We start from the raw sequence: 25,091 nt of genomic DNA on the forward strand, positions 1-25,091 counted from the left end.
CCTTGCCGTACCTTTGGCTGGAGGTTTTTGACGCAGTGGCGTCTGTCTGTTTATTGCCTCTGCCGAAATAAAGTGTGCGCCTGTTCACAACTCTCTGCTCTCCTGCACCTGACTTCTCCACTCGTAATGCACACCCTGACAGATGGGTGTACTGTTGCTTGAATGTGTTGTATGTGTGTGCTTACCTTGACTGTCACCCTGATGTTGGCTACACTAGGTAGCTACTTCCCACGCTGTTGCGGGACAAAAGTGCTTAGCAAGCGGAAGCGAAGGCCCGGTGTTGTTGCCGTTCATGCCCTTGAGCAGGTTGTATCAAGGTGACATCTAGATAGCTGTGTAGGCTACTATCCCACTTGAAATAAAATAATGGGAGGGCAAAAAATTGCCACATTAGCTACTGCTGGTGACACAGCTGATACGGCTGCCCAGTGGGAAGCACCTCAGGTTGGCAGACACCTCGATACAACAACAGTACATTAGTCATTCGCACTGGCTTATACACTCCTCGTGCATCCCAGTCAGCCACGCAAAACGGTCTTTGGCTCCAACAAATCTGCCCAATTTGCTGATTCGCTTTCCATATACCCACTTGTGCTGATCAACCCACTTCTTTCGCCACGTCCACTTTCAGACACACTCCGCATATGCAGTTACCCATGACTCAGTTCGAGCATTAACTACGCTAACAATACAAACAGCGCTAACAATGCTAACAGCGCTAACAGTACTAACAGTGCTAACAATGGTAACAGTGCTAACAATGCTAACACTACTAACAGTGCTAGCGCTAAATTAGCGTAATAGGTGTGAAAACAGTATTCACCAAGGTGCGTTAACAGCGTTAGCATGTGTTTACCCTCCTCTGCATCCCTGATTTACTATACAAAGTACCCAAATGACAAGTTGGGTAAGTCACCTGCTACAGATTTTTATTATTATTATGGTGGTTGTCGCTCTGATGCAAACTGGCACACCATGACGTTAAAGCACAAAAGGATCCAGCTGACGGTACTGTCTCTGTGTACTTGTCCGATGTCTGTACGTGATGACAGTGGGTGTCTGTATCTCCCATTATCCTCCTGTGTGTATGTGTCTTTGTGTGTGAGCGAGTGTTTGTGTGTGCATACATTTTGCATACAAATATGTGTGTGCACGTGTGTTTTTGTGTGTATGCGCGCGTGTGTGTTTGTCTGTAAGCGTGTCTGCAAATGTCTCCATCCATGACCCCCAAAGCATGTAGCAGTGAGGAAAGACAGAAAAAAAGAGACAAGACTCACTCCTACAGTATGAGACTCACTCCTATGTTCCCTGGATGTCCCCCTGGTCTAACAAACGGATGTCCTGTCACATGTGCAACAGTATGGCTGGCAGTCCAGTGAGTCACTTTTCCTTGGTTACAGTCACACAAGATAACCATCAGTCTGGATTATTCTCTGAACCCTGCTCTGTGCCCTTTGACCTTTGACTTTGAGTGACTTGAAAGCTACACAGAGAGATTTCTGCGTCACAGTCTCAAACACACTATAGCCCCCTACTCTAAAGAGGGGTTATCATTGGTTATCAAATACCAACTACTGGGTGTGCAGGCTTTTGCTCCAGCTCCAGCCTAATGCAGTCTGGACGACAATAAGTGTCATCGGGTGTGTTCGTGCTGGAACAAAGGTGTGCACATCCCAGTAGCTCTCGAGTTTCCTCCTTCTTTTCGGCGCCCTTACACTAAGATTTTATTTATAAATGCCAGGATTTTTTCAATTTCGGTGAGTCTCTTATGACATTCAAATGTTCCATCGTGGAGATAAAAAAACTATTAGTGTGAGAAATATGGCAAAAACTCCACCTGTAGCCAAAGGAATAGGTTGATTTGAGATTTTATCAATGTGCTCATCTATTCATGTCTAAGAGGAGCATATCAAGAAGTGTCTAGGTGTTTGTTTAGGGAACTATGCGAGAGAGGCTACTCAGGCTGTTTTTATGAGAGAGGACCGCCCATAGAGCACCATGGATTTCTTCACCAGAGACAGACCTCGAGAGGTTACCCACACTAAGGACAGAGGGCCAAACCTGTGGCCCCTGGCTACAGTTTGGACACCTTATAGTTCCAACGTTGGCCCACTAAAGCACACTATTACCCTTTTCACACTACTGAGACAAACATAGCCAAGTCAAGCCAAGCTGTATCACACTGGCCTGGTTCCTCATCTACTGTAGTTGCTGGAATGAAAAAAGGACAATGTGAAAATAAAATATCCAGTCCAGCACAGTATGGTTTGGGTCGGCCCTGTAGTGTGAATCATCAGTCAGTCAACAGTCTCCTGGACGTTTTCTTACTTTCTAATCATTGTCTGGGATCTCTGTGTTGTTCTGTACTTGGACAAAGGTGTGAATGAAGGAGTCATCATGGATAGCAAAAAAACTAAGACGATTCAGCATGGCTAGGGGTCAAATATAGGGGGACTGTGACACGGATCATGGATCGTCAAAGCTTAGGGACTGAACTCTGAAACGACGAGTGAGAAGTTCAGCTCGTCTAAGTCTTTCTCGGTTACCAAGAACACACATTGATTGACCTTGACAAAGATGGCGGTGGAGTGGAGAGGGCGGAATCTGTTCTTCTCTATGCACACCAATGACGACACAGAAATCCTCTCCACGCGCAGCAACAACAGTGAAATGAATAATCAAATGATAAACATCTCCGATGTCACTATGTGATATGTTGTCAAAGAAGCCTTCATGTTTTTTTTGTATGTAATACTGCGTATGTATACAACGGGTGGGTCTAATCCTGAAAGATGATTGGTTAAAACCGCACTCCAGCCGGTGTCTATTCTAAAAGTTACTTAGTATGTATGTACTTCCCTCCCTGGGATATTCCTTATCATGGGAAGCCAGGCTTGAAGTTCTGATGTAACAACGGGAGATATTTCTTCTCTTGTCCAGGTGATCTGGTGGTTTATTTTCACTCAGATTCTCTCGATCTCTGCCTTTTATTTTGATATGTTATCGGTCAAGCGAACTTGACTTTGTTCATCATGTGACAAAAAAAAAATATGCATCTTAACATTCTAATAAAGAATTGCATGTGTAAAGATTGTCATATATATGCATATGTAACTAACATTGTAACTTACATTGATCAATGCCAATTTCTTTATGGTTGATATCATTGACATGGTATCATCAATCAAATCTGTTACAGCTATCATCCCTGCTGTTTACTCGTTGGTTTGTAATTTACTGTTTGTAAAAAAAAAAAAGGGATAATTCAGGGTAATTTGCTCAATTTTATGCTTTACTCGGTTCTGCCGTTGCTTTAAAACCTTTATCGTCATAGATATTGACATTGTCTTCCTTTAATGACATTAATGGAATGGGGAGACAGGGTGGAGGGGGAGGACTATTGTTACAGCATCCCTGTGTACTCACTGACATCCTGTACTGTCTATTTCTATGTGGAACATACGGTGTGATTGCCATCCTGTGGTGAATTTGTGGAACTACTTCTCAAAATAAACAACTCGTTTTGAGTGGCTTACTGTGTACGTTTTTGGACAGAAGAGTGAATTAAATGGCACATTTGTCCCAAAAAAGATTTCCATACCACATGTGGAGAGATGTTGTCACCTTTTATTCTTTGATAAGTCATACATTTTGTGACAACCTATAGCAAGCCCTCGCAAGCATTTATTTTAAAACAAATTTAAATCATTCTACGAAGTTACAATGAACATGTAATTATAATGAGTCTATATCGATTTATATTATATGTTGAAACGTGCTGATGATTAAACGTACAGTATTGTCAAAAAGCATAATCTCAATGAAGTAATACTGCTAATATTATTGCAAATGTCCTTTCCTTTGCAAACATGGCTTTTTCTATATGCATGCTACTCTGGCCCCCTCTCTCTTCCTCCTCCTCTCACGGCTCGGTCACTCGGCCCACGAACAGTGGGGCCTTGGCCTGGTCGCTCCACAGTATCATCAGGAAGGGCCTGAGGGCTGAGAAGGAAGAGAAGGAGCGGGAGAAAGAGAGGGAAGTGGCCGCACCAGCCTCCACACCTTGCTCCGTCAGGGAGAGGAAGGCCCGGTGGCGGGCGTCCGTCAGGAGCAACTCGTTGTCGGGGTAGAGGCCACACAGGTTGGCGCTGTCGAACAGCTCTGACAAACCTAAGGGAAGAAAGAGGTGGGGGAGTAAGAGGAGGTGGATATGGAGAAGGAGAGCGAAGAGGGCCAGAAGGAAAAAGTGAAGGATAGAGGGAGATCGAAGAAAGGAAGGGAGAGAAGTGAGAGAGGCAAATCAAGAAAAGACAGAGTTATATAAAAGATTGGAATTTGTTTTGTTGGTTTAGGTTGACTTAGAACGACCTGGGGAAATCCATTCCTGCATCTGGTCGTGCACATTTTGTAGTAGCCAAGCACAAACATCTAGTTCAACCAATCAAGTGCTTGGTGATGAATTGAATCAGGTGGCTACAACAAAAGGCACAGTCTGTAATTTCAACAGTCAGGCAGCAGGTAGGCTAAAAGACAGACAGATAGACATGACATGCATACAAACAGACAGACAGACCTATCTTCCTGAGCAGGGTGTTCATCTCGGTCCGAACGTCCAGTGTGATTTTGGGCAGAGTGACCTCGGTGGCCTGGGGAGACACCTGATTCATCTGCTCCACCATCTGGCTCACTGCCTTGTCCGTCATCTTCCCCTCCACCAATTGCAGGTCAGAGAGCTTGGCAGAGGGCGGGAGCAGGATAAACAGGCTACTTTCACCAGAGAGAGGGAACATCGCCACCTATGGGTGATAGACAAGGTTATGTAGATTGTGTGTGTGACTGCTTATAGTGTATCTATGCATGTAGGTGTGGGTGTGTGTAATCAAAATGGTTACCTGTGCCTTCACTGCCGGGATGTATTGCATAGCCAATTTGTATTTGGCACTGTAGAGGACAGGCACCTTCACAGTATCACCATTCAGTTTCACAAATGGAGACTTCTTGGATTTTGCATCAAATTTCATCTTCCATTGACCTAAAACAGATATGTTTTTAATCCACAAACTCCATATCCGCTAAAATAGACTATATCATATCAGATAGATAGAGCATCGGTGCTTACCAAGAGCTTACTTTGATCACACACACACCACACACACACACACACACACAGACACACACACACACACACACACACACACACACACACACACACACACACACACACACACACACACACACAATACTGACCATTGAAATACACAGCATTGAGGAGTACCAGTTCGGTGTGGGCAGGAACAGAGTCGACCAGCTCGTTGATTTTATTATTTGTCTGCTTCGCCACCCAACTGTTGATCATTTCCACGTTTACCTCACTACTATTGGTCAATTTGACTGGATCTGCACCGTAGAACTGCATGGATTGGTTGGTAAAGGACTCACTCAACTTCATGTCTGAGGTGGGAGAGAGAGGGAATGTCCGAGAGGTGGACAGACAGACAGTGAGTTAAGGGGTGTCGGCGACTCATGATTAAATTGACAATATACGACGAGAATTCGAAATTATAGCTGGAGAATAAGTTAGAATTATCATGAGTACTAATTGTGCTCTGGTAGTACTGGGGTTGTAATAGATCTGAGAGGCCATCTTCAGTGTGTCCTGAAGTTTCAGCTTCAGTTTCTTCATCTCGGAATGAACGCAGAAGAAGTCGTGAGACAGACAGAGAGCTGTCTCCATGTCTCTCCTTGTCTTGCCACGAGCACCTAATGAGAGAGAGAGAGAGAGAGAGAGTGTGAATGTATTTTACTTGGCTCCCCATGAGTCTATTATTCACACAGTAGGAGTTTATATCAAGAATGTTGCTTTATTAAAAAAAAAAAAACTGAGATCTAGAGTATGAGTGCACTTGGACAACCCCTCCCCATGTTCCCTTTTAAAGAAACCCCACCCTCTCTTACCTAGTAACAGGTGGGTTAACACCCCGCTGATACTGATTGGAGAGAAGAGTACGTTTTTCATGGGCTGCGATTGGCTGAGGTGGGCATAAAGCTTCATGGAGAACTCATTGAGGGATTCTTTTAGCATGGCCTCCCACGACCTGCTGGTCTCGTCTTGACACGATTCCCAGGGGGTCATGAACCCAACGCAGGAGTAAGGAAGAACGGTGGGCGCAGCTAAAAGAAATGGCAAACTAATATTATAATTTCAACAAATCAAGAGCGTAACAGTGTCTTGAACATTGCAGGTGAGAGTCTAACATTTGGGAATTATGGCTATTCGGTACCAATTGATGTTACATTTGTGAATTACACCAATTTAACAAACGTGTGTGCATACACAGGCAAAAGTTTGAGCGTGTAATAGAAGTAGGTTAGCTAAACGTACCTTCCACAATTAGCTCAATTGTATTAAAGTTGCTGCTGTCTCTGCCCTCCTCAGCTGTCTCACAGTAGTACATGCCGGCATCTTCCATTTTGACCCCATTAAGTGTGATTGTCATATCTTTTTCAAAGGGGCCAAAAAGCCATTCTAGTCTGTCACCATCCACCATTTCTCCAGTCTCTGCGGGATTCAGCTGCTTCCGTGTGCCGTTCATTACTTTATCATATCTGTACCAATGGATCTGGTATTTGCTGGATGGTGGGCGTTCACAAGGTAAATTCACAGTGGACCCTTCGTTTACCTTGAGAATGTAGCTGCTGGACACTGGAGGGATAGAGACCAAGATGAAAGACAGCAAAACAGTAGAGTTGATTTCTGGAGCCAACCTCAAAATGCATGCAATGTTTGCTGACCTGCAGAGTTTGCTAAATTGCACCAACAAAAAAATCGCCCCATATTTCACCAGTTTTTAACAATTACAATCTATGAATAGAGTTCTCGGGCTGTATGTTGAAATCAACTGAATGCCTTATTCGTTGTGATCTAAACCCTCTGCTCAAGTTGTCGTCCTTTTTCTCTCCTCAACATGGACTCAAAGATTCATTCCTGGATTGAGTTTAACTTGTAACATGATTTTTTTATAAAGTTGGATGTAAAAACCACAAGCAGAGTGTCTATTTTAAGAAAGGCCTACATCACGTCACAGGCAGTTGTGATGAAAATAGGAGGTGGCAGTATGTGTCCTTACCATCAACCTGGACTATGTGCACTTTTTGCCACTCCATATCATTCTGCTTGATCACACATTCATATTCCCCCTCGTTGGCTACACTGACGGGAGAGATTTCCAGAAAGAAACCATCCGGGGAGAGCTTGAGTTGCTCTGAGGATTCTGGGTAGTCTGGAACCAGGGAGTCATTGTATTTCCAGGTGATCTTAGCCCCAGCAAAGCTTTGTTGTTTTTGTCCAGGGAGACATGGGAAGACCAGGGTGGAGCCAGGTACACCAAGCAGGACTCCAACGGAGGAAGAGAAAAGCTGGATCGAGAGACAGATGGACAACCAAACAAAAAGGTGGAGGCTGTAAGGTACATGAGGTGTCTCAGTGCTACATTAGCATTTGTCCTAAAAAAACAGATTAATTTTAGAATTCAAAACGGGCCAGTTTTCTCAGAACCAGATTCACGCTTACACTCCTGGGCCCGTTTTCAAAAAGTGTCTTAGAGAAGGACTGCTGATCTAGCAACAGGTCTGCCCTGTCCATATGATCATATTCATTATGATCTGAAAGCTAAAGCCGAACAGCAATCCTACTCTTTGTAAATACAGGCAACGGACCCGGGACTAAAAAGCATTTAACAGAGATTCTCCATTTAGCATGCTTTTCAGACCAAGAGTGTGTTTAATCATTCTCCAGGAAACTGTCTCTTTGTGTTTACCTCAAAGAGGAGCAGGAGGGAGACACACGATATGACTGAAATCCTCATCTAGGGAAGATGAAGAAAGATAGAGGGGGGGAGAAGAGGTAGGAAGGGATGGCGGGACATAGTGGGCAAAGGGGCAGTGGGAATGTGAACAAATCAATAGAACACAGAAGCAAGCTTAGTTTGGCACATATTCATGCATTCTTTCCTAATCCGGTGGGCCATTGACCCATGCCTTATTTCTCAGTGCAACAAGCAAAGTATCAGACATATCATTTGCAGTTATAACAACATAGACAAACAATATCAGAAATATTCTTTCTAGAGTACCTAACCATGATATCCTTATGACAGTAGGCCTATCATGATTGAGTCATCGGTAGATCTTTAGAAAGGCATCTAAAAAGTGTACTCACACTGCAGGTCACTTGCAAATACTACAGCATCAGAAATTGTCTGAGGATGATATATTTTCTCTACTGGGAAAAAAAAGGTTCACGTCCTACTGCGTGTGTTCATCTACTGCTTGTATTCAGTATGGGTGTCCTTCCCTTCCCTGCTCTCTCTAAAACGAATGACTTATCTGTTTATTGTTTGATCAGTGGTCTTGTGTGTTTGCACTTTGTACGGGTTGATTTACCGAAAATCACATGGCTATTTGGCAAAAGCTCCCATACACACTGAACAAAAATATAAACGCATGTTTCACGAGCTGAAATAAAAGAAAATTAAATGTTTCATACGCAGAGGCTTATTTCTCTCAAATGTTGTGTAGAAATGTGTTTACATCCCTGTTAGTGAGCATTTCTCCTTTGCCAAGATAATCCATCCACCTGACAGGTGTGGCATATCAAGAAGCTGATTAAACAGCATGATCTTTAGACAGGTGCACCTTGTGCTGGGGATAATAAAAGGACACTCTAAAATGTGCAGTTCTGTGACACAACACAATGCCACAGATGTCAAGTTTTGATGTCCACCAGAGCTGTTGCCAGAATTTTATTTGCATTTCTCTTTCATAAGCCACCTCCAATATTATTTAAAAGAATTTGGCAGTATGTCCAACCGGCCTCAACCGCAGACCACGTACAGTTAAAGTCGGAAATTTACATACACTTAGGTTGGAGTCATTAAAACTAGTTTTTCAACCACTCCACAAATTTCTTGTTAACAAACTATAGTTTTGGCAAGTCGGTTAGGACATCTACTTTGTGCATGACACAAGTAACTTTACCAGAAATTGATTACAGACAGATTATTTCACTTATAATTCACTGCATCACAATTCCAGTGGGTCAGAAGTTTACATACACTAAGTTGACTGTGCCTTTAAACAGCTTGGAAAATTACAGAAAATGATGTCATGGCTTTAGAAGCTTCTGATTGACTCAAATGTTGTCAATTAGCCTATTGAGGTGTACCTGTGGATGTATTTCAAGGCCTACCTTCAAACTAAGTCCCTCTTTGCTTGACATCATGGGAAAATAAATTAGCCAAGACTTAAGACAAAAAATTGCAGACCTCCGCAAGTCTGGTTCATCTTTGGGAGCAAGACCACATTCATCTGTACAAACAATAGTACGCAAGTATAAACACCATGGGACCACGCAGCCATCATACCACTCTGGAAGGAGACGCGTTCTGTCTCCTAGAGATTAACGTGCTTTTGTTCGAAAAGCGCAATTCAATCTCAGAACAACAGCAAAGGACCTTGTGAAGATTCTGGAGGAAACGGGTACAAAAGTATCTATATCCACAGTAAAACGAGTCCTTTATCGATATAACCTGAAAGGCCACTCAGCAAGGAAGAAGCCACTGCTCCAAAACCGCCATAAAAAAGCCAGATTACGGTTTGCTACTGCACATGGGGACAAAGATCATACTTTTTGGAGAAATGTCCTCTGGTCTGATGAAACAAAAATAGAACTGTTTGGCTATAATGACCATCGTTATGTTTGGAGGAAAAAGGGGGAGGCTTGCAAGCCGAAGAACACCATCCCAACAGTGAAGCACGGGGTGGCAGCATCATGTTTTGGGGGTGCTTTGCTGCAGGAGGGACTGGTGCACTTCACAAAATAGAGGGCATCATGAGGCAGGAAAATTATGTGGATATATTGAAGCAACATATCAAGACATCAGTCAAGAAGTTAATGCTTGGTCGCAAATGGGTCTTCCAAATGGACAATGACCCCAAGCATACTTCCAAAGTTGTGGCAAAATGGCTTAAGGACAACAAAGCCAATGTATTCACAAAGCCCTGACCTCAAATCCTGTAGAAAATTTGTGGGCAAAACTGAAAAAGCGTGTGCGAGCAAGGAGGCCTACAAACCTGACTCAGTTACACCAGCTCTGTCAGGAGGAATGGGACAAAATTCACCCAATTTATTGTGGGACGCTTGTGGAAGGCAACCCAAAACGTTTGACCCAAGTTAAACAATTTAAAGGCCATGCTACCAAATACTAATTGAGTGTATGTAAACTTATGACCCACTGGGAATGTGATGAAAGAAATAAAAGCTGAAATAAATCATCCTCTACTTTTATTCTGACATTTCACATTCTTAAAACAAAGTGGTGATCCTAATTGACCTTAAACAGGGATTTTTTTACTGGGATTAAATGTCAGGAATTGTGAAAGACTGAGTTAATGTATTTGGCTAAGGTGTATGTAAACTTCCGACTTCAACTGTATATGGCGTCATGTGGGCGAGTGGCTTGCTGATGTTAACATTGTGAACAGAGTGCCTCGTGGTGGTGGGATTATGGTATGTGCAGGCATAAACTACGGACATCGAATACAACTGCATTTTATCCATGACAATTTTAATGCACAGAGATACCGTGACGAGATCCTGAGGCCCATTGTCATTCATCCGTTGTCATTCATCAGCATGATAATGCACGGCCCCATGTCGCAAGGATCTGTACAGAATTCCTTGAAGCTGAAAATGTAATTTCTAGAGTAATTTACTAGTTCTTCCATGGCCTGCATACTCAACAGACATGTCACCCATTGAGCATGTTTGGGATGCTCTGGACCGACACGTACGATAGCGTGTTCCCGCCCACATCCAGCAACTTCGCAGAGGAGTAGGACAACATTCCACAGGCCACAATCAACAGCCTGATCAACTCTATGCAAAAGAGATGCATGAGGCAAGTGGTGGTCACACCAGATACTGATCCATGCCCCTACCTTTTTTGAAGGTATCTATGACCATCAGATTCATATCTGTATTCCCAGTATTGGGAAATCCATAGATTAGGGGAAAATGAATATATTTCAATTTACTGATTTCCTTATGTGAACTGTAACTCAGTAAAATCTGTGAAATTGTTTCATGTTGCATTTATATTTTTGTTCAGTATATTTTTCCAGTATTATTACTGTTCATGATTTTAAAGTTTATCTTTGTATTTTTTTGTTTAGTTATGTATATTCGCTGCTCTGGCCCCCCAATGGTGGAACAAACTCCCTCACGACGCCAGGACAGCGGAGTCAATCACCACCTTCCGGAGACACCTGAAACCCCACCTCTTTAAGGAATACCTAGGATAGGATAAAGTAATCCTTCTCACTCCCCCCCCCCTTAAAAGATTTAGATGCACTATTGTAAAGTGGCCGTTCCACTGGATGTCATAAGGTGAATGCACCAATTTGTAAGTCGCTCTGGATAAGAGCGTCTGCTAAATGACTTAAATGTAAATGTAAATGTATATTCATCTTGATTAGCATTGATAAAGTCAATTTTTTACAAATATGCATCAATCTAATAGTTCCGTGTGCCGCTTGTTGTTATGCTATAAACATAACATGAACGAATGAAAATATACATTCATGTGTTATTTTGGGTATAAAACTTTTTTTTGCCCCAAGTACATGATAGATCGACATTGCAAGTCAGTGATCGATTACTAGAGTCTTTTCATGTGGGCGTATTCGAATCCGAATACTTTTCACTCAGTCATGTTCAATCGGGAACCGGATGCAAATACGAAGCCTAAAGTTTTGGGAAGTTTTTGCAGTCCGTATGCTGTGATTTGTATGACATATTGCAAACAAAAGCTTACAGTAAATAATGTAATTATGTGAAGATGGAAAGTCAAAGTAAAATCGCCTGAAAAAGAGTAAGTTTTTTTCTAGCCGTTAGCGGAGCAGTGCAACCAGACAATGTAGACAAAACAACAGTGCTAAAGTAGCTATTAAAAGTTGCTTTTAAATGTTTCCAATAATTTCTCAGAGCTTCAGATAATAATGTACGTTAACGACAAAGGCATTTGTGTTTATTAGTTAGCAACGTTCTTTGTTTATGTTATTTCTACCACTTAGCTAACGTTTTTCAACCGGATAACGTTACTAGTAACGTAAACCCCATTCCGTACAAATGTGCGTAACTGCGACATTCAAACGAGGCTACAAAGAAAACTAATGGGACTGTAGCGACTGTGTTGACTTCAAAATCGGGGGTGTGAACTAGGTTTCTATTCAAGCGTTGATCGACATGGTAATGGCTCTATAGTATTGGAGAAAAGTTGAAAACTGACCCTCCGTTACATCTTGACGTGTCATGTAACGTACAGCACGCATAAAGCAACTATTTCTGTCTTACAATCTCTCTCCACCAGGTGTAGCACTTCTCTCATCGTTTAAAAACAAGAAATGGACAGTGACAGGGGCAAGGGGGGATACCTAGTCATTTTTTGCGTCATCATTGCATGCGATCATCATTCTCAAAGCCACTGTTTACTTCTAAGATCACTTTAGCACCGCCCTAAAAACCTGATTTAAATTCGACACAAACCTTCAAATAGGTATGTAATGACACATTATATGAACTCTTTATAGTGTTTTATTTACATTTTAGAGGCGATAAGGTGATTAGTTGGACAGATCGAGTGAAAAAAGCAATTTTCCCACACAACACATCTCCTTCTCACTATCACGCATTAGTTTAGCTTCCCCACCCGCCATTTTTAAAAAGACCTGACGGGGCTCATTGCCTGCTTGAATTATGCAGAAACGGGCAGTGTTTAGGTCATGTAATTGATTTTGTTGGAAGGGGAGAAATTGTGCTTTACAATGGTATTGACATCACAGTTGATCTGGAAGTATTACGTTTTTGGGGCGCTAAAATAAAGGCAATTGTACGGACCAAGGCGATGTACGAGTTTACGTGAGTTTACGTTATGCCGCTTAATGTCCTTATCTACGAAAACGTGTTTGCAAATCGCAGGGTTGGAGGGTACAGTGGCAATGGAGTTGTAAACAATTTGGTTCATCAGATTTACGCAAGATCTGTTTAATTCAGATGAACGTAACAAATACGAAAGGAAAAAATCTAATAAATATCTCAGAATTTTCTTTGTTGAAAACGACATGCAGCCTAAGCTTCAATGTGGTTAATCATTAACCCAAAGGCTGTATGATGTCGATATCACACGTCGAACAGCTAACACCAGACAAATCCACTTAAGCCATAACTTTAGTTTAGCCTAGATCAGAGCCCTATGTGGACGTCCACATACAGTGGGGAGAACAAGTATTTGATACACTGCCGATTTTGCAGGTTTTCCTACTTACAAAGCATGTAGAGGTCTGTAATTTTTATCATAGGTACACTTCAACTGTGAGAGACGGAATCTAAAACAAAAATCCAGAAAATCACATTGTATGATTTTTAAGTAATTAATTTGCATTTTATTGCATGACATAAGTATTTGATCACCTACCAACCAGTAAGAATTCCGGCTCTCACAGACCTGTTAGTTTTTCTTTAAGAAGCCCTCCTGTTCTTCACTCATTACCTGTATTAACTGCACCTGTTTGAACTCGTTACCTGTATAAAAGACACCTGTCCACACACTCAATCAAACAGACTCCAACCTCTCCACAATGGCCAAGACCAGAGAGCTGTGTAAGGACATCAGGGATACAATTGTAGACCTGCACAAGGCTGGGATGGGCTACAGGACAATAGGCAAGCAGCTTGGTGAGAAGGCAACAACTGTTGGCGCAATTATTAGAAAATGGAAGAAGTTCAAGATGACGGTCAATCACCCTCGGTCTGGGGCTCCATGCAAGATCTCACCTCGTGGGGCATCAATGATCATGAGGAAGGTGAGGGATCAGCCCAGAACTACACGGCAGGACCTGGTCAATGACCTGAAGAGAGCTGGGACCACAGTCTCAAAGAAAACCATTAGTAACACACCATGCCGTCATGGATTAAAGTCCTGCAGCGCACGCAAGGTCCCCTTGCTCAAGCCAGCGCATGTCCAGGCCCGTCTGAAGTTTGCCAATGACCATCTGGATGATCCAGAGGAGGAATGGGAGAAGGTCATGTGGTCTGATGAGACAAAAATAGAGCTTTTCGGTCTAAACTCCACTCGCCGTGTTTCGAGGAAGAAGAAGGATGAGTACAACCCCAAGAACACCATCCCAACCGTGAAGCATGGAGGTGGAAACATCATTCTTTGGGGATGCTTTTCTGCAAAGGGGACAGGACGACTGCACCGTATTGAGGGGAGGATGGATGGGGCCATGTATCGCGAGATCTTGGCCAACAACCTCCTTCCTTCAGTAAGAGCATTGAAGATGGGTCGTGGCTGGTTCTTCCAGCATGACAACGACCCGAAACACACAGCCAGGGCAACTAAGGAGTGGCTCCGTAAGAAGCATCTCAAGGTCCTGGAGTGGCCTAGCCAGTCTCCAGACCTGAACCCAATAGAAAATCTTTGGAGGGAGCTGAAAGTCCGTATTGCCCAGCGACAGCCCCGAAACCTGAAGGATCTGGAGAAGGTCTGTATGGAGGAGTGGGCCAAAATCCCTGCTGCAGTGTGTGCAAACCTGGTCAAGAACTACAGGAAACGTATGATCTCTGTAATTGCACACAAAGGTTTCTGTACCAAATATTAAGTTCTGCTTTTCTGATGTATCAAAAACTTATGTCATGCAATAAAATGCAAATTATTTACTTAAAAATCATACAATGTGATTTTCTGGATTTTTGTTTTAGATTCCGTCTCTCACAGTTGAAGTATACCTATGATAAAAATTACAGACCTCTACATGCTTTGTAAGTAGGAAAACTTGCAAAATCGGCAGTGTATCAAATACTTGTTCTCCCCACTGTATATGGCCCTTGGGTAGAAAATCTGCTTTTGTACATTTTGATTGTTTGCTGAATTTCCCCCTCAACCCACAGTGTATATCAACCAAAGCAGCAGCAAGGTGTGAGTACTGGCAACCGCCAGCTATGGCAACGCAGTTCAGCATCGATGACGCGTTTGTGCTGGAGGGAGAGGACGAAGGGGTGACCGATGGAGAGAATGAAGGATGGAAGGGCCGAGAGAAAGACAGAGAGGGGGGAGAGATGACGTTCGGTACCCTGTCCTTTGCCAAACCCCAGACTCACCCGGCCTCCGCTGTGGCTGGCTCCCCCGACCACAGCAGCAGTCTGAAGTACCAGGTGATGCCCCATCATACACAGACATACAAGTGATATCAGGGTGTAATGTTGTGTGGTGGTGACCTAACATTTTACTCTCTCTGCTCGCACAGAATCTGGAAAATGAAGACGTCTTAGGCAGCAATGGCAATTCCTCTTTCAATAACTTATTCAAAATCAGGTGTGTCTTCATTGGAGTGTTGTGATTGCATCTGGTATTACCTAGATGAGAATAGGATACTCAAATGTAAATGTGTGTTCCTTGTTTTCTATGTTATCAATAAAGATGTACAACATTCCATTTTCTTCCCCCTCAGTGATCCCGCTACTCTGTCTTACTGCAGCTCCCAGTGGTCGTTCAGCACCTTGAGTTCTGTCACCCAGCTCTCTGCACAGTGCTGCGGGTATTTACCCACGCACACAAACACACACAAACAGTAATTCATAAGAAAGCATTTACACTGAACCATGCCCACAATAATGCATAAGATCAAGGATGTACTCACACACCAGCACTCTCAATCACCCACAATGACTGACAAAAACCCTGACGTTTTCCTCAGATGGACGTCTCACCCTCTGGTGAAGAAGAACAGAAGAGTGGTCCTCGCTTCATTCCTTCTCCTCGTCACTGGAATCGGTAAGTCACACCATCTCTGCTGAAAGAAGTGACACCTCCCATGATTCTCCTGCAACAGTGTTTTTCACCAATCCATTCCTGGGGGAACGCACGCGCAAGGTATCAGCCCAGCACTAACACACTTGATTCAACTAACCAAAGGTTTGCTGATACATTGAATTGTGTGTTATTACGAGGCTAGAAAACAATTGCGCGTTGGGGAACGCTGCAGTCGAACATTTAGTTTGTGTATGGCGCTTTATATTTTATAGATGTATTTTTTTTTTTACCACCGATTGTCAGCCATTGTAATGTATTCATGGCACTGAACTTTTCCTCAGAATAATTCCTCATTGTCTTCTCAAATCTCTTGTTAGTTATCTTGAGATATTGCCTTTTCATTCAATTTCCATGTTTTCTTTCTCTCAGCTCTCATTTTTACTGGTGTCGTAATACAATTGAATCCGGATGCAGGTAAGAGACTCAGTTAATGTGGGGTGTGTTGTCACAAATCAGTGAAGATGTCTGTTCTTGGTTGGTTGTCTTTTACTGTGGGCTTTGACAACTTGATCTTTGACCTTTTCCACAGGGGTCTCAAGTGCCATTTTCTTCGTCCCTGGATTTCTTCTCTTCATTCCTGGGGGTATATAGCGTTCTTTACCGTGACTTGGTTGTGTTGTCCAATGTATTTTATGTTTCACACGTCTTTCATGCTTTTCTCCTGTCTTTTTAATCATAATGTCTGGACAGTGCATTTGGGAGGAATGTTACCTTAAACATTCCTGTAATGGTCTGTAGGAGTCCCCACTGTCACATACTTGTCACTGTATGTTGATACAAGTAATCTGCAGATTAAATAACATACAGGCAACATGTGCAGTACTATTTTCATTTGACCTTTATTTACCTAGGCAAGTCAGTTAAGAACAAATTCTTATTTTACAATGACGGCCTACTATACCTTCATATATTTACTACAGAAATTATTAAAACAGTGTGGTAATTGTTTTCTCTCCTTCACCCTCAGTGTACCATGTGATTTACATCAGCTGTGCGGTTCGGGGAAGAAGAGGCTTCAAGTTCTTCTACTTGCCCTATTTTGAAAAATGACCTATTGCACTACACCTTTTTTTGGTCCAATTTCCAGAATCATACTTTTTTCAATTATGTAACAGAAATACATTGTTCCATGGATGTTTTTTCTTATTTTGTAAAACATTTTTACCCTGTCTTTATACTGACCACTACTACGGACTCAACCACTTTGTGCCTCAATAAGCTTCCTGCACATCCTGTATGGAAGAGAAGGGAGTCTGATTTGCCCTGTTTGTCATGTCTCGTGAGTACATAATGACTGTGAAACTACAATAAACGTTTTTTTAATTTTTTGGTATATTACTTTTAGGTCTCGGTGAGTCAGTGTTTGTTAGTAGCACTGTTGTTGCAGTAATGCAATGCGAACAGTATGGGCATTTTAGGACGGCTGTGATGCTGTTGGTGCCAAACTTATCAAGTATTAGGTATTTTTCTGATGTGTTTGGTGGGGCCGCAGATCCCAGATTTTAATGAATGGGATGAGTATTTGCGCTTGTGTATAGCTCATCAATTCTGAGTGCAAGAGTATCCTATATGCAGATTTTTGGATACAATAAGCTTTTGAAAAGCATTATGTTGGTATGTAGGGAAAACTTAACCACATCAATGTTGGAGAAGAGTGGTGAAAAATAATCAATGGACAATGACATTCAACTGGTAGAAAGTAATCTAATCACAAAACTGCTTGAAGTCCCTAGCCGTCAGCAGTGACGTCAATGTATGTGTTGGTTTCTCTCGAGCTCCCGAAGATAGGCAATCGGCTGCTTTTTGACACTCGGGGAAACAAGGATGGAGGAACTGGCTACCAAGCTACTCGCAGAAGGCATTCAGAAGAAAGTAGTCAGTCCTGGCAAAGGAGATCTGTCAACGTTTCCCGATGGGACCAAGGTGAGTTATAAAATACTGCATTTAATCCACGTTCAAAGAGTAGTTTTGTATGCGTATGGCTGGCTAAATTGGTTAGCATTATTAGCTAGCTGCTAACGTTAGCATGGAGCGTAATTATCGAGGTTCTACATGTTCAGAGGTGACGCATACATTACCTTATTTTAGTTAATTCTGGTAGACAGAGTTATAGTTTGTTATTTACAGTAATTATCAGCTAACAAGTAATTATTGGAGCAAAAACGATAATTGTCTTGGTGAAACTGTAAGAGGGCGGGGCTTTTACAGGATGGACACATTTTCATTGATGTTCGTCTCTTATTGGTCGGTAAACATTAGTTATACGTTTTAATTGGATATTCGGCATGATCGACAGTATTGTTGGATAATCCGTGTGAATTTCTGCCTCTTCCTGTTGATAATCTCCAATTTCTTATTATGTGGAGTTTTTTAATCTGTGAAAGACATGCATTATAAACCTTTTACCAGCTCACTCTATCAGCATTTATTGTCCAACTTGTGTATATAATAATGTTCGGCCTGCTGGCAAGTGATTGTGTAGAGACTACACATTTTATTGTTACAAAACAGAAAAAACACTCATCAGTACAATGCATGTCACTTACACTGAACAAAAAATGTCATGTTCATATAAAGAAATCCAGTCAATTGAAATACATTAATTTGGCCCGAATCTATGGATTTCACATGACTTGGAATATAGATATGCATATGTTGGGCACTGATTTTTTTATTTTTTTTTGAAAAATCATTTAGTATCTGGTGTGACGACTATTTGCCTCATGCAGCACGACACATCTCCCTTGCATAGATTGTGGCATGTGGTATGTTGACCCACTCTTCAATGGATGTGCGAAGTTGCTGGATATAGGTGGGGACTGGAAAACGCTGTCGTACACGTTGATCCAGAGCATCCAAAACATGCTCAATGAGTGAAATGTCTGGTGAGTATGCAGGCCAGGGAAGAACTGGGACATCGTGGACTACGACGGGGCTGTAGTGGAGCGGGTCACGAGTTTCAAGTTCCTTCGTGTCCACATCACCAACAAACTATCAGGTCCAAACATACCAAGACAGTCGTGAAGAGTGCACGACAACACCTTTTCCTCCTCAGGAGACTGAAAAGATTTGTCATGGGTCCCCAGATCCTCAATTTCTACAGTTGCACCATCGAGAGCATCCTGACCGGTTGCATCACTGCCTGGTATGGCAACTGCTCGGCATCTGACCGTAAGGCACTACAGAGGGTAGTGCTTACGGCCCAGTACATCACTGGGGCCAAGCTTCCTACCATCCAGGACCTATATACTAGGCACGTCAGAGAAAAGCCCCAAAAATTGTCAAAGACTCCAGTCACCCAAGTCATAGACTGTTCTCTCCGCTACCACACGGCAAGCAGTACCGGAGCGCCAAGTCTAGGACCATGAGGCTCCTTAACAGCTTCTACCCCCAAGCCATAAGACTGGCCACCCGGACTATGTGACAAAAGGTTTGATATGATTTTCAGCTTCCAGGAATTGTGTACAGATCCTTGGGACATGGGCCTGTAAATTATCATGCTGAAACATGAGGTGATGGCGGTGGATGAATGGCACGACAATGGGCATCAGCATCTTGTCACTGTATCTCAGTGTATTCAAATTGCCATCAATAAAATGCTATTGTATTCGATGTCTGTCGCTTATGCCTGCCCAATACCATAACCCCACCACCACTATGGGCCCCTCTGTTCACATCGTTGACATCAGCAAACCGCTCGCCCACACGACGGCATACACGCTGTCTGCCATCTGCCCAGTACAGTTGAAACCGGGATTCAGCCGCGAAGAGCACGCTTCTCCAGCGTGCCAGTGAGGTGAGCATTTGCCCACTAAAGTCTGTTATGAAACCGAACTGTAGTCCGGTCAAGACCTTGGTGAAGACCACAAGCACGCAGATCCGCTTCCCTGAGACGGGTTCTGACATTTGTGCAGAAATTCATCGGTTGTGCAAACCCACAGTTTCATCAGCTGTCCAGGTGGCTGGTCTCAGACGATCCCGCAGGGGAAGAAGCTAGATGTGGGGGTCCTTGGCTGGCGTGGTTACACGTGGTCTGCAGTTGAGGCCGGTTGGACGTACTGCCAAATTCTCTAAAACAACGTTGGAGGCGGCTTATGGTAGAGAAATTAACATTCAACTCTCTGGCAACTGCTCCGGAGGACATTCCTGCAGTCAGCATGCCAATATCATGCTCACTCAGAACTTGATATCTTTGGCATTGTGTTGTGTGACAAAACTGCACATTTTAGAGTGTCCTTGTATTGTCCCCAGCACAAGGTGCACCTGTATAATGATCATGCTGTTTAATCAGTTTCTTGATATGCCACACCTGTCAGTGGGATGGATTATCTTGACAAAGTAGAAATGCTCACTAACAGGGATGTAAACACATTTGTGCTAAACTCTTTAGAGAAACACGCTTTTTGTGCATATGGACAATTTCTGGGATCTTTTATTTCAGCTCATGAATCATGGAACACTTTACATGTTGCGTTTTTGTTCAGTGTATTACATGATTTATCCACTTTGTGTAATACCTGTTCTCCATTCTATCCCCTCAATTTTCCAACAGGTGATATTCCACTACCGCTCCAGCCTGTGTGATGGCACGGTGCTGGATGACTCCAGGACCATGGGGGGCCGGAGCAAGCCCATGGAACTCATCTTGGGGAAGAAGTTCAAGCTGGCCGTGTGGGAGCGAGTCATTGCCACCATGAGGGAGGGAGAGGTGGCAGATTTCACATGTGACGTCAAGGTGGGTCGCCTAACTTAATATGGTTGACTTGGATGGATTAGAGACTGTTACATCTGTACACACACACACACATACAATTCGTGGCAAAAATATTGACCGTTATGGAATTTGACAGGGTTTGTCAATATGTTTTGTTAATTGTTTCCCTTCAGAGAACTGCCTTAATTGTACTTTCATAACCACCAGTCCCTCAATTTGTCCCAGTGAATGTAATGTAACCATCCTCTTTCCTTCTCTCCCCGCAGCACACAGCCCTATACCCGCTGGTGTCCCAGTCCCTGAGGAACATCAGTGCAGGGAAGGACCCCCTGGAGGGCCAGAGACACTGCTGTGGCATTGCTCAGATCCACTCACACCACTCCCTGGGCCACTGTGACCTCGACAAGCTCCAGGCCAACCCTCAGCCCCTGGTCTTCACCCTGGAGCTCATGGAGGTGAGGGGGCGGCTTATTTCTTCTCCATTAGGGGTCCAAGCACCATGTGCTGAGTCTGGTTCCTCTCAAGGTTTCTTCCATCCAGGGAATTTTCCTTGCCACGGTGCTACTGCGTATTTCTTAGAGCAAAGCACCTTCCTTGCTTGGGGCATTAAGTAAATGGACATCTGTCTCACCTAGATGGTTAAATGAAGTCTGAACTTCAACCACAACATCAAGAGGAGGATGGCACCCTTCCTTTCAAAGTTTATGTCCTCAAGAGTTTTCCTTTGCCAGTGCTACTGCTTGCTCTTTGGGGGTCTAAGCCTGGTTACTGTAAAAGCATTTTGTGACAACAGTTTTTGTTAAAAGCACTACATCAAAATGTTTTCTAACCCTTTTATCACCCAAGCAGCACTCATGCCTCTGTCAGTTCACTGCATAAATACATTTTGATGGAATAATATGATTGACGCCTCTCTCCCAGGTTTTGACGCCCGGCTCGTTCAGACTGGACATCTGGGCGATGACGGACGACGAGAAGCTGGAGGTGGTGCCTCAGATCCACGTGGAGGGTAACGCCCTGTACAAGAAGGGCGACGTGAAGGAGGCGGCCGAGAAGTACCACAACGCCATCGCCTGTCTGAAGAACCTGCAGATGAAGGTAAACCTTTCTGACTTCAAACCTGGTCCCCATGCTTTTTTGGGCATTTTTATTTAGTAGGGTAATATTTAGAGCACTTTAGACAAATTGCTTTTCATTTAGCTGAGATGACATGACAAGCAGAATGGCTAGTTAAATGAGATCTATGCATTCCCTGTCTGTAGAACGTCTTAACCCCACTAAATAAGTGACTAGTCTTCTAACTCCTCCCAATCCTTGGCCCCTCTTCCAATTAGGAGCGTCCGGGCGATGAGGGGTGGATCAAGCTGGACCTCATGATCACGCCCCTGATGCTGAACTACTGCCAGTGTCAGCTGATCCAGGGTCAGTACTACGAGGTGCTGGAACACTGCTCCTCCATCCTCTCCAAATACGAGGGTGAGTCACACACTTCTGAATACATTCAAGGTGTAGCCCTGCCCTAGGATCAAGTGAATATGCTGAATTCACATAACAATAAGCTATGCTCTGAAAGCGAATGTGTAATTTGTTGCCGCACTGTCATTACTTAAGACAATCCCTTTACAAATAAACGTGTTACTTTTGCTGTTTTATCGGTCTACAGTAGGCTTGTTGCTAGTGAATGACAAGTCCTTTTGAACTGTTATTTCGTACTACCAGCTACTCAACTTAAATGTGTGTAAACTTAACATTTGAACACACCAGTCTCTTTCCCATTGACACACTCTTGCCTCCCATCCCCACAGACAACGTGAAGGCCTACTTCAAGCGGGCCAAGGCCCACGCTGCGGTGTGGAACGAGACGGAGGCGCGGGCCGACTTTGCCAAGGTGGTGGAGCTGGACCCGTCGCTGGGGCCCTCGGTGGCTAAGGAGCTGAGGGCCATGGAGGAGAGGATCCGCTCCAAGGAGAAGGAGGAGAAGGGCCGCTACAAGAGTCTGTTCAGCTACGACAGCAGCGCCCCGGCCACCGCCACGGTGAGTAGCGGAGTACCTTCTAGAAGTTTCTCTTAGAATCTAGGCCCATATTAAAACGGCATCTTAGAGTAGGAGTGCTTATGTAGGATCAGGCCCCCCCCTGTCCCTATAATCTAATTGATTATAATCTAAAAGGCCAAACTAATCTATATCAGCACTCATACATGAATGCTATTTGAGTGCTTTTCCCAGATCTAGAATCAGATGACCCTGTGTGAAGAAAATATCTCCCCTTTCTTTTACTAGTGAAATTAATGATCCATCTGTCTTTACACTAATTGATGTATTTTTAAATTGGCACTATTTCATCCCTTATTAGTGTTGAATTACTAATTTATGTAAATGTTGTACTTTTTGAATGTCTAAAACTGTGTTATGCCCTCTTTTAGGGTTGAATTAAGAAGATGTGTATTTTTGTTATAAAGAAGAGAGGAGGAGCATTTGTGGACACATTGCTGACACGTTTAGTTTTATCCACACATCAAAGCCATATTCAGTTTCCCCATGAAACATCACTTTCGCGATGCCCTCGCAAAACCCACACGCCACTCGCATGTCACACATTCTCCTTCTAGATTCACTTATCTTTTATAGAACAACATTACACACCCACACAAATGTACCCTCCACACAAACAGACTTTCAATGTTCAGCTTTCCCCTACTGCAAACAGCCATTTACATCACACGCGCTGCGAAAGCACAGGAATACGGAGGAGATCCTCCACTTCTGGCAGTATGACTAGGACATCAACTTCGGAGACAATCATAAGATATACGATATGTATGGACACTAGAGCAGTCTCCACCATATCCCTCTTGTTCACCCCTATCTTATTTACCCCTATTAATGTTCTATATATGACTATCCAAGTTATTTACTCTTATCTTTACTTGTATCTATTATTGTTATGTTATTATTACTGTATTACATTTCATTTGCTAATCTGTGTCTTTGTAGTCCTGTATATTTTAAGCTAGGACATTTTGTAATGGTCTGTTTTGCCCTCAACTCAACCACCACCCCAACCCCACTTGCCTTTTGGTCAGTCGAACAGAGCTAATGATTTGCCAAGTCATTGGCATCAGTGAGTGTAGTTGGGATAGTGGCCATCATTTTGGCCCCTAGCTCATTCCTGTGTTCAACAAACTGAAATGACTGGATAGGGGAAGGCAATATGGCGGAGGCTCGATTTAGACTACTCCTTCCAGGCCTCCAATAGTCACTGAAGGGTTAGAGATGGTAATGGAACCGCATCAAGTAGAAGGTCGAGAGCCTCTTCTGTAGGGCCCATTTTCATAGGTTTGCACATCAAACGAATGACACAGCTCGTCATACCAGCATTTAACTCATTTGTCCCTTGTATTTGTGAAAATTGTATCTGACTCAAGTGTCAGTTGTATGAAATGGGTGTTCTTATCTAGCCTGGTTGAAGCAGAGTAAATGCTACACTCAACATTGTTTTCATTGGTGAGAAGTGTTCAATCTGATTTAACCAGGCTACTACTTCATGCCTTCTATAAAATGTCTACGGCGGGACAGCCAGGAGTGCTTTTTGCAGCCGTCTTTTGCTGTTATGACTGAGAAGCCAAATAAAGAGGTGCAACTCTTACTAGTGTTTGTAGTGGTACCCACCCGTGACCCCATGCTTGCGTGTGAGCATGCTCACCCCCTTCATCAAGGTCTCCACACACACATAGTCCCTATAGAAAGTCTACATCCCCTTTTAAAATGTTCACCTTTTGTTGCCTTATAGCCTGGAATTAAAAAGCGTTTTTTATCCACTGATCTTTGCATCCTACCCCACAACTTCCAAGTAAATTTAAAAAAAGAAAAATGTATCAAAAGAAATTGTGAACTGATAGCTTGGTTGGACAAGTGTCCACCTCCCTTGTACTAGCGATCCTAAATCACCTACCAAGTTAATTGTCCTCCACCTGTGTTAAATTGTAGTGATTCACATGATTTTAGGATAAATGTAGCCATTCCTGTAGGCTCCCTCTGATGGGTAGTGAATTGCAAAGCAAACACTCAACCATGAGCTTTCAAATGAACTCCGGGACAGAACAGAGGATGGGTATAAAAAGATTAAGGCCTTGAATATCCCTTGGAGCACGGTCAAGACAACTATTAATAATTGAAAGGTGTATAGCACCACCAAGACCCTGCCTAGATCAGGCTGCCCTCCAATCTGGATGACTGAGAAAGTAGGAGACTGATCAGCGAGGCTACCTAGAGTCCGATGGAAACTTTGAAAGAGCAACAGGCTTTTATGGCCAAGACTGGTCAGTGTGCATGTGACAATATCCCAAGCACTCCACAAATATGTCATGTATTGTAGGGTGGCAAGAAGGAAGCCATTACTCAAAGAAGCCCACCTTGAATCAGTTTTGAAGTATGCAAAAAAAAAACA

The 25,091-nt window shown here is 43.2% G+C and overlaps 3 protein-coding genes across 4 annotated transcripts; 2 read left to right on the top strand and 1 right to left on the bottom strand.

The window, feature by feature from the left end:
• Nucleotides 1-3,610: 3,610 nt before the first annotated feature.
• Nucleotides 3,611-8,384, bottom strand: LOC139578958 (plasma protease C1 inhibitor-like). Its single transcript, XM_071407115.1, has 10 exons — nucleotides 8,219-8,384; nucleotides 7,818-7,865; nucleotides 7,128-7,416; nucleotides 6,383-6,703; nucleotides 5,956-6,171; nucleotides 5,617-5,760; nucleotides 5,248-5,451; nucleotides 4,893-5,032; nucleotides 4,574-4,796; nucleotides 3,611-4,170 (listed from the first exon to the last, which is right to left on the bottom strand). Exons 2-10 carry the CDS (start codon nucleotides 7,863-7,865, stop codon nucleotides 3,923-3,925), a joined length of 1,833 nt encoding a protein of 610 aa, XP_071263216.1. The 5' UTR covers nucleotides 8,219-8,384; the 3' UTR covers nucleotides 3,611-3,922.
• Nucleotides 8,385-11,738: 3,354 nt separating this feature from the next.
• Nucleotides 11,739-17,267, top strand: LOC139578965 (transmembrane protein 134-like). Its single transcript, XM_071407127.1, has 8 exons — nucleotides 11,739-11,930; nucleotides 15,008-15,271; nucleotides 15,364-15,431; nucleotides 15,568-15,654; nucleotides 15,814-15,890; nucleotides 16,299-16,343; nucleotides 16,459-16,512; nucleotides 16,897-17,267. The coding sequence occupies exons 2-8, from the start codon at nucleotides 15,059-15,061 to the stop codon at nucleotides 16,977-16,979; spliced, it is 627 nt and encodes a 208-aa protein (XP_071263228.1). The 5' UTR covers nucleotides 11,739-11,930; nucleotides 15,008-15,058; the 3' UTR covers nucleotides 16,980-17,267.
• LOC139578963 (AH receptor-interacting protein-like) lies at nucleotides 17,105-24,290 on the top strand. 2 transcript variants are annotated; one of them, XM_071407124.1, is made up of 8 exons: nucleotides 17,105-17,208; nucleotides 17,705-17,852; nucleotides 20,482-20,664; nucleotides 20,910-21,098; nucleotides 21,565-21,741; nucleotides 21,978-22,119; nucleotides 22,449-22,678; nucleotides 23,068-24,290. In XM_071407124.1, exons 2-8 carry the CDS (start codon nucleotides 17,754-17,756, stop codon nucleotides 23,071-23,073), a joined length of 1,026 nt encoding a protein of 341 aa, XP_071263225.1. In that variant the 5' UTR covers nucleotides 17,105-17,208; nucleotides 17,705-17,753; the 3' UTR covers nucleotides 23,074-24,290. The 2 variants fall into 2 exon arrangements, 1 of the variants encoding a protein (XP_071263225.1); XR_011675657.1 differs by lacking the exon at nucleotides 17,105-17,208 and having other exon boundaries at nucleotides 17,690-17,852; nucleotides 21,978-22,123.
• Nucleotides 24,291-25,091: the final 801 nt, after the last annotated feature.

The sequence above is a fragment of the Salvelinus alpinus genome, chromosome 6 (genome assembly GCF_045679555.1).
Source record: "Salvelinus alpinus chromosome 6, SLU_Salpinus.1, whole genome shotgun sequence".
Lineage (NCBI taxonomy): Eukaryota > Metazoa > Chordata > Actinopteri > Salmoniformes > Salmonidae > Salvelinus > Salvelinus alpinus.

Coding starts and splice junctions, on each gene's coding strand:
- LOC139578963 (XM_071407124.1), top strand. CDS start 17,754: ATGGAGGAACTGGCTACCAAGCTACTCGCAGAAGGCATTCAGAAGAAA. Junction 21,099..21,564: donor TCACCCTGGAGCTCATGGAG/GTGAGGGGGCGG, acceptor CCTCTCTCCCAG/GTTTTGACGCCCGGCTCGTT. Junction 22,120..22,448: donor CATCCTCTCCAAATACGAGG/GTGAGTCACACA, acceptor CCATCCCCACAG/ACAACGTGAAGGCCTACTTC.
- LOC139578958 (XM_071407115.1), bottom strand. CDS start 7,865: ATGAGGATTTCAGTCATATCGTGTGTCTCCCTCCTGCTCCTCTTTGAG. Junction 6,704..7,127: donor GCACATAGTCCAGGTTGATG/GTAAGGACACAT, acceptor CTATCCCTCCAG/TGTCCAGCAGCTACATTCTC. Junction 4,797..4,892: donor TCCCGGCAGTGAAGGCACAG/GTAACCATTTTG, acceptor TATCACCCATAG/GTGGCGATGTTCCCTCTCTC.
- LOC139578965 (XM_071407127.1), top strand. CDS start 15,059: ATGGCAACGCAGTTCAGCATCGATGACGCGTTTGTGCTGGAGGGAGAG. Junction 15,891..16,298: donor TCTCCTCGTCACTGGAATCG/GTAAGTCACACC, acceptor TCTTTCTCTCAG/CTCTCATTTTTACTGGTGTC. Junction 16,513..16,896: donor TCTTCTCTTCATTCCTGGGG/GTATATAGCGTT, acceptor CTTCACCCTCAG/TGTACCATGTGATTTACATC.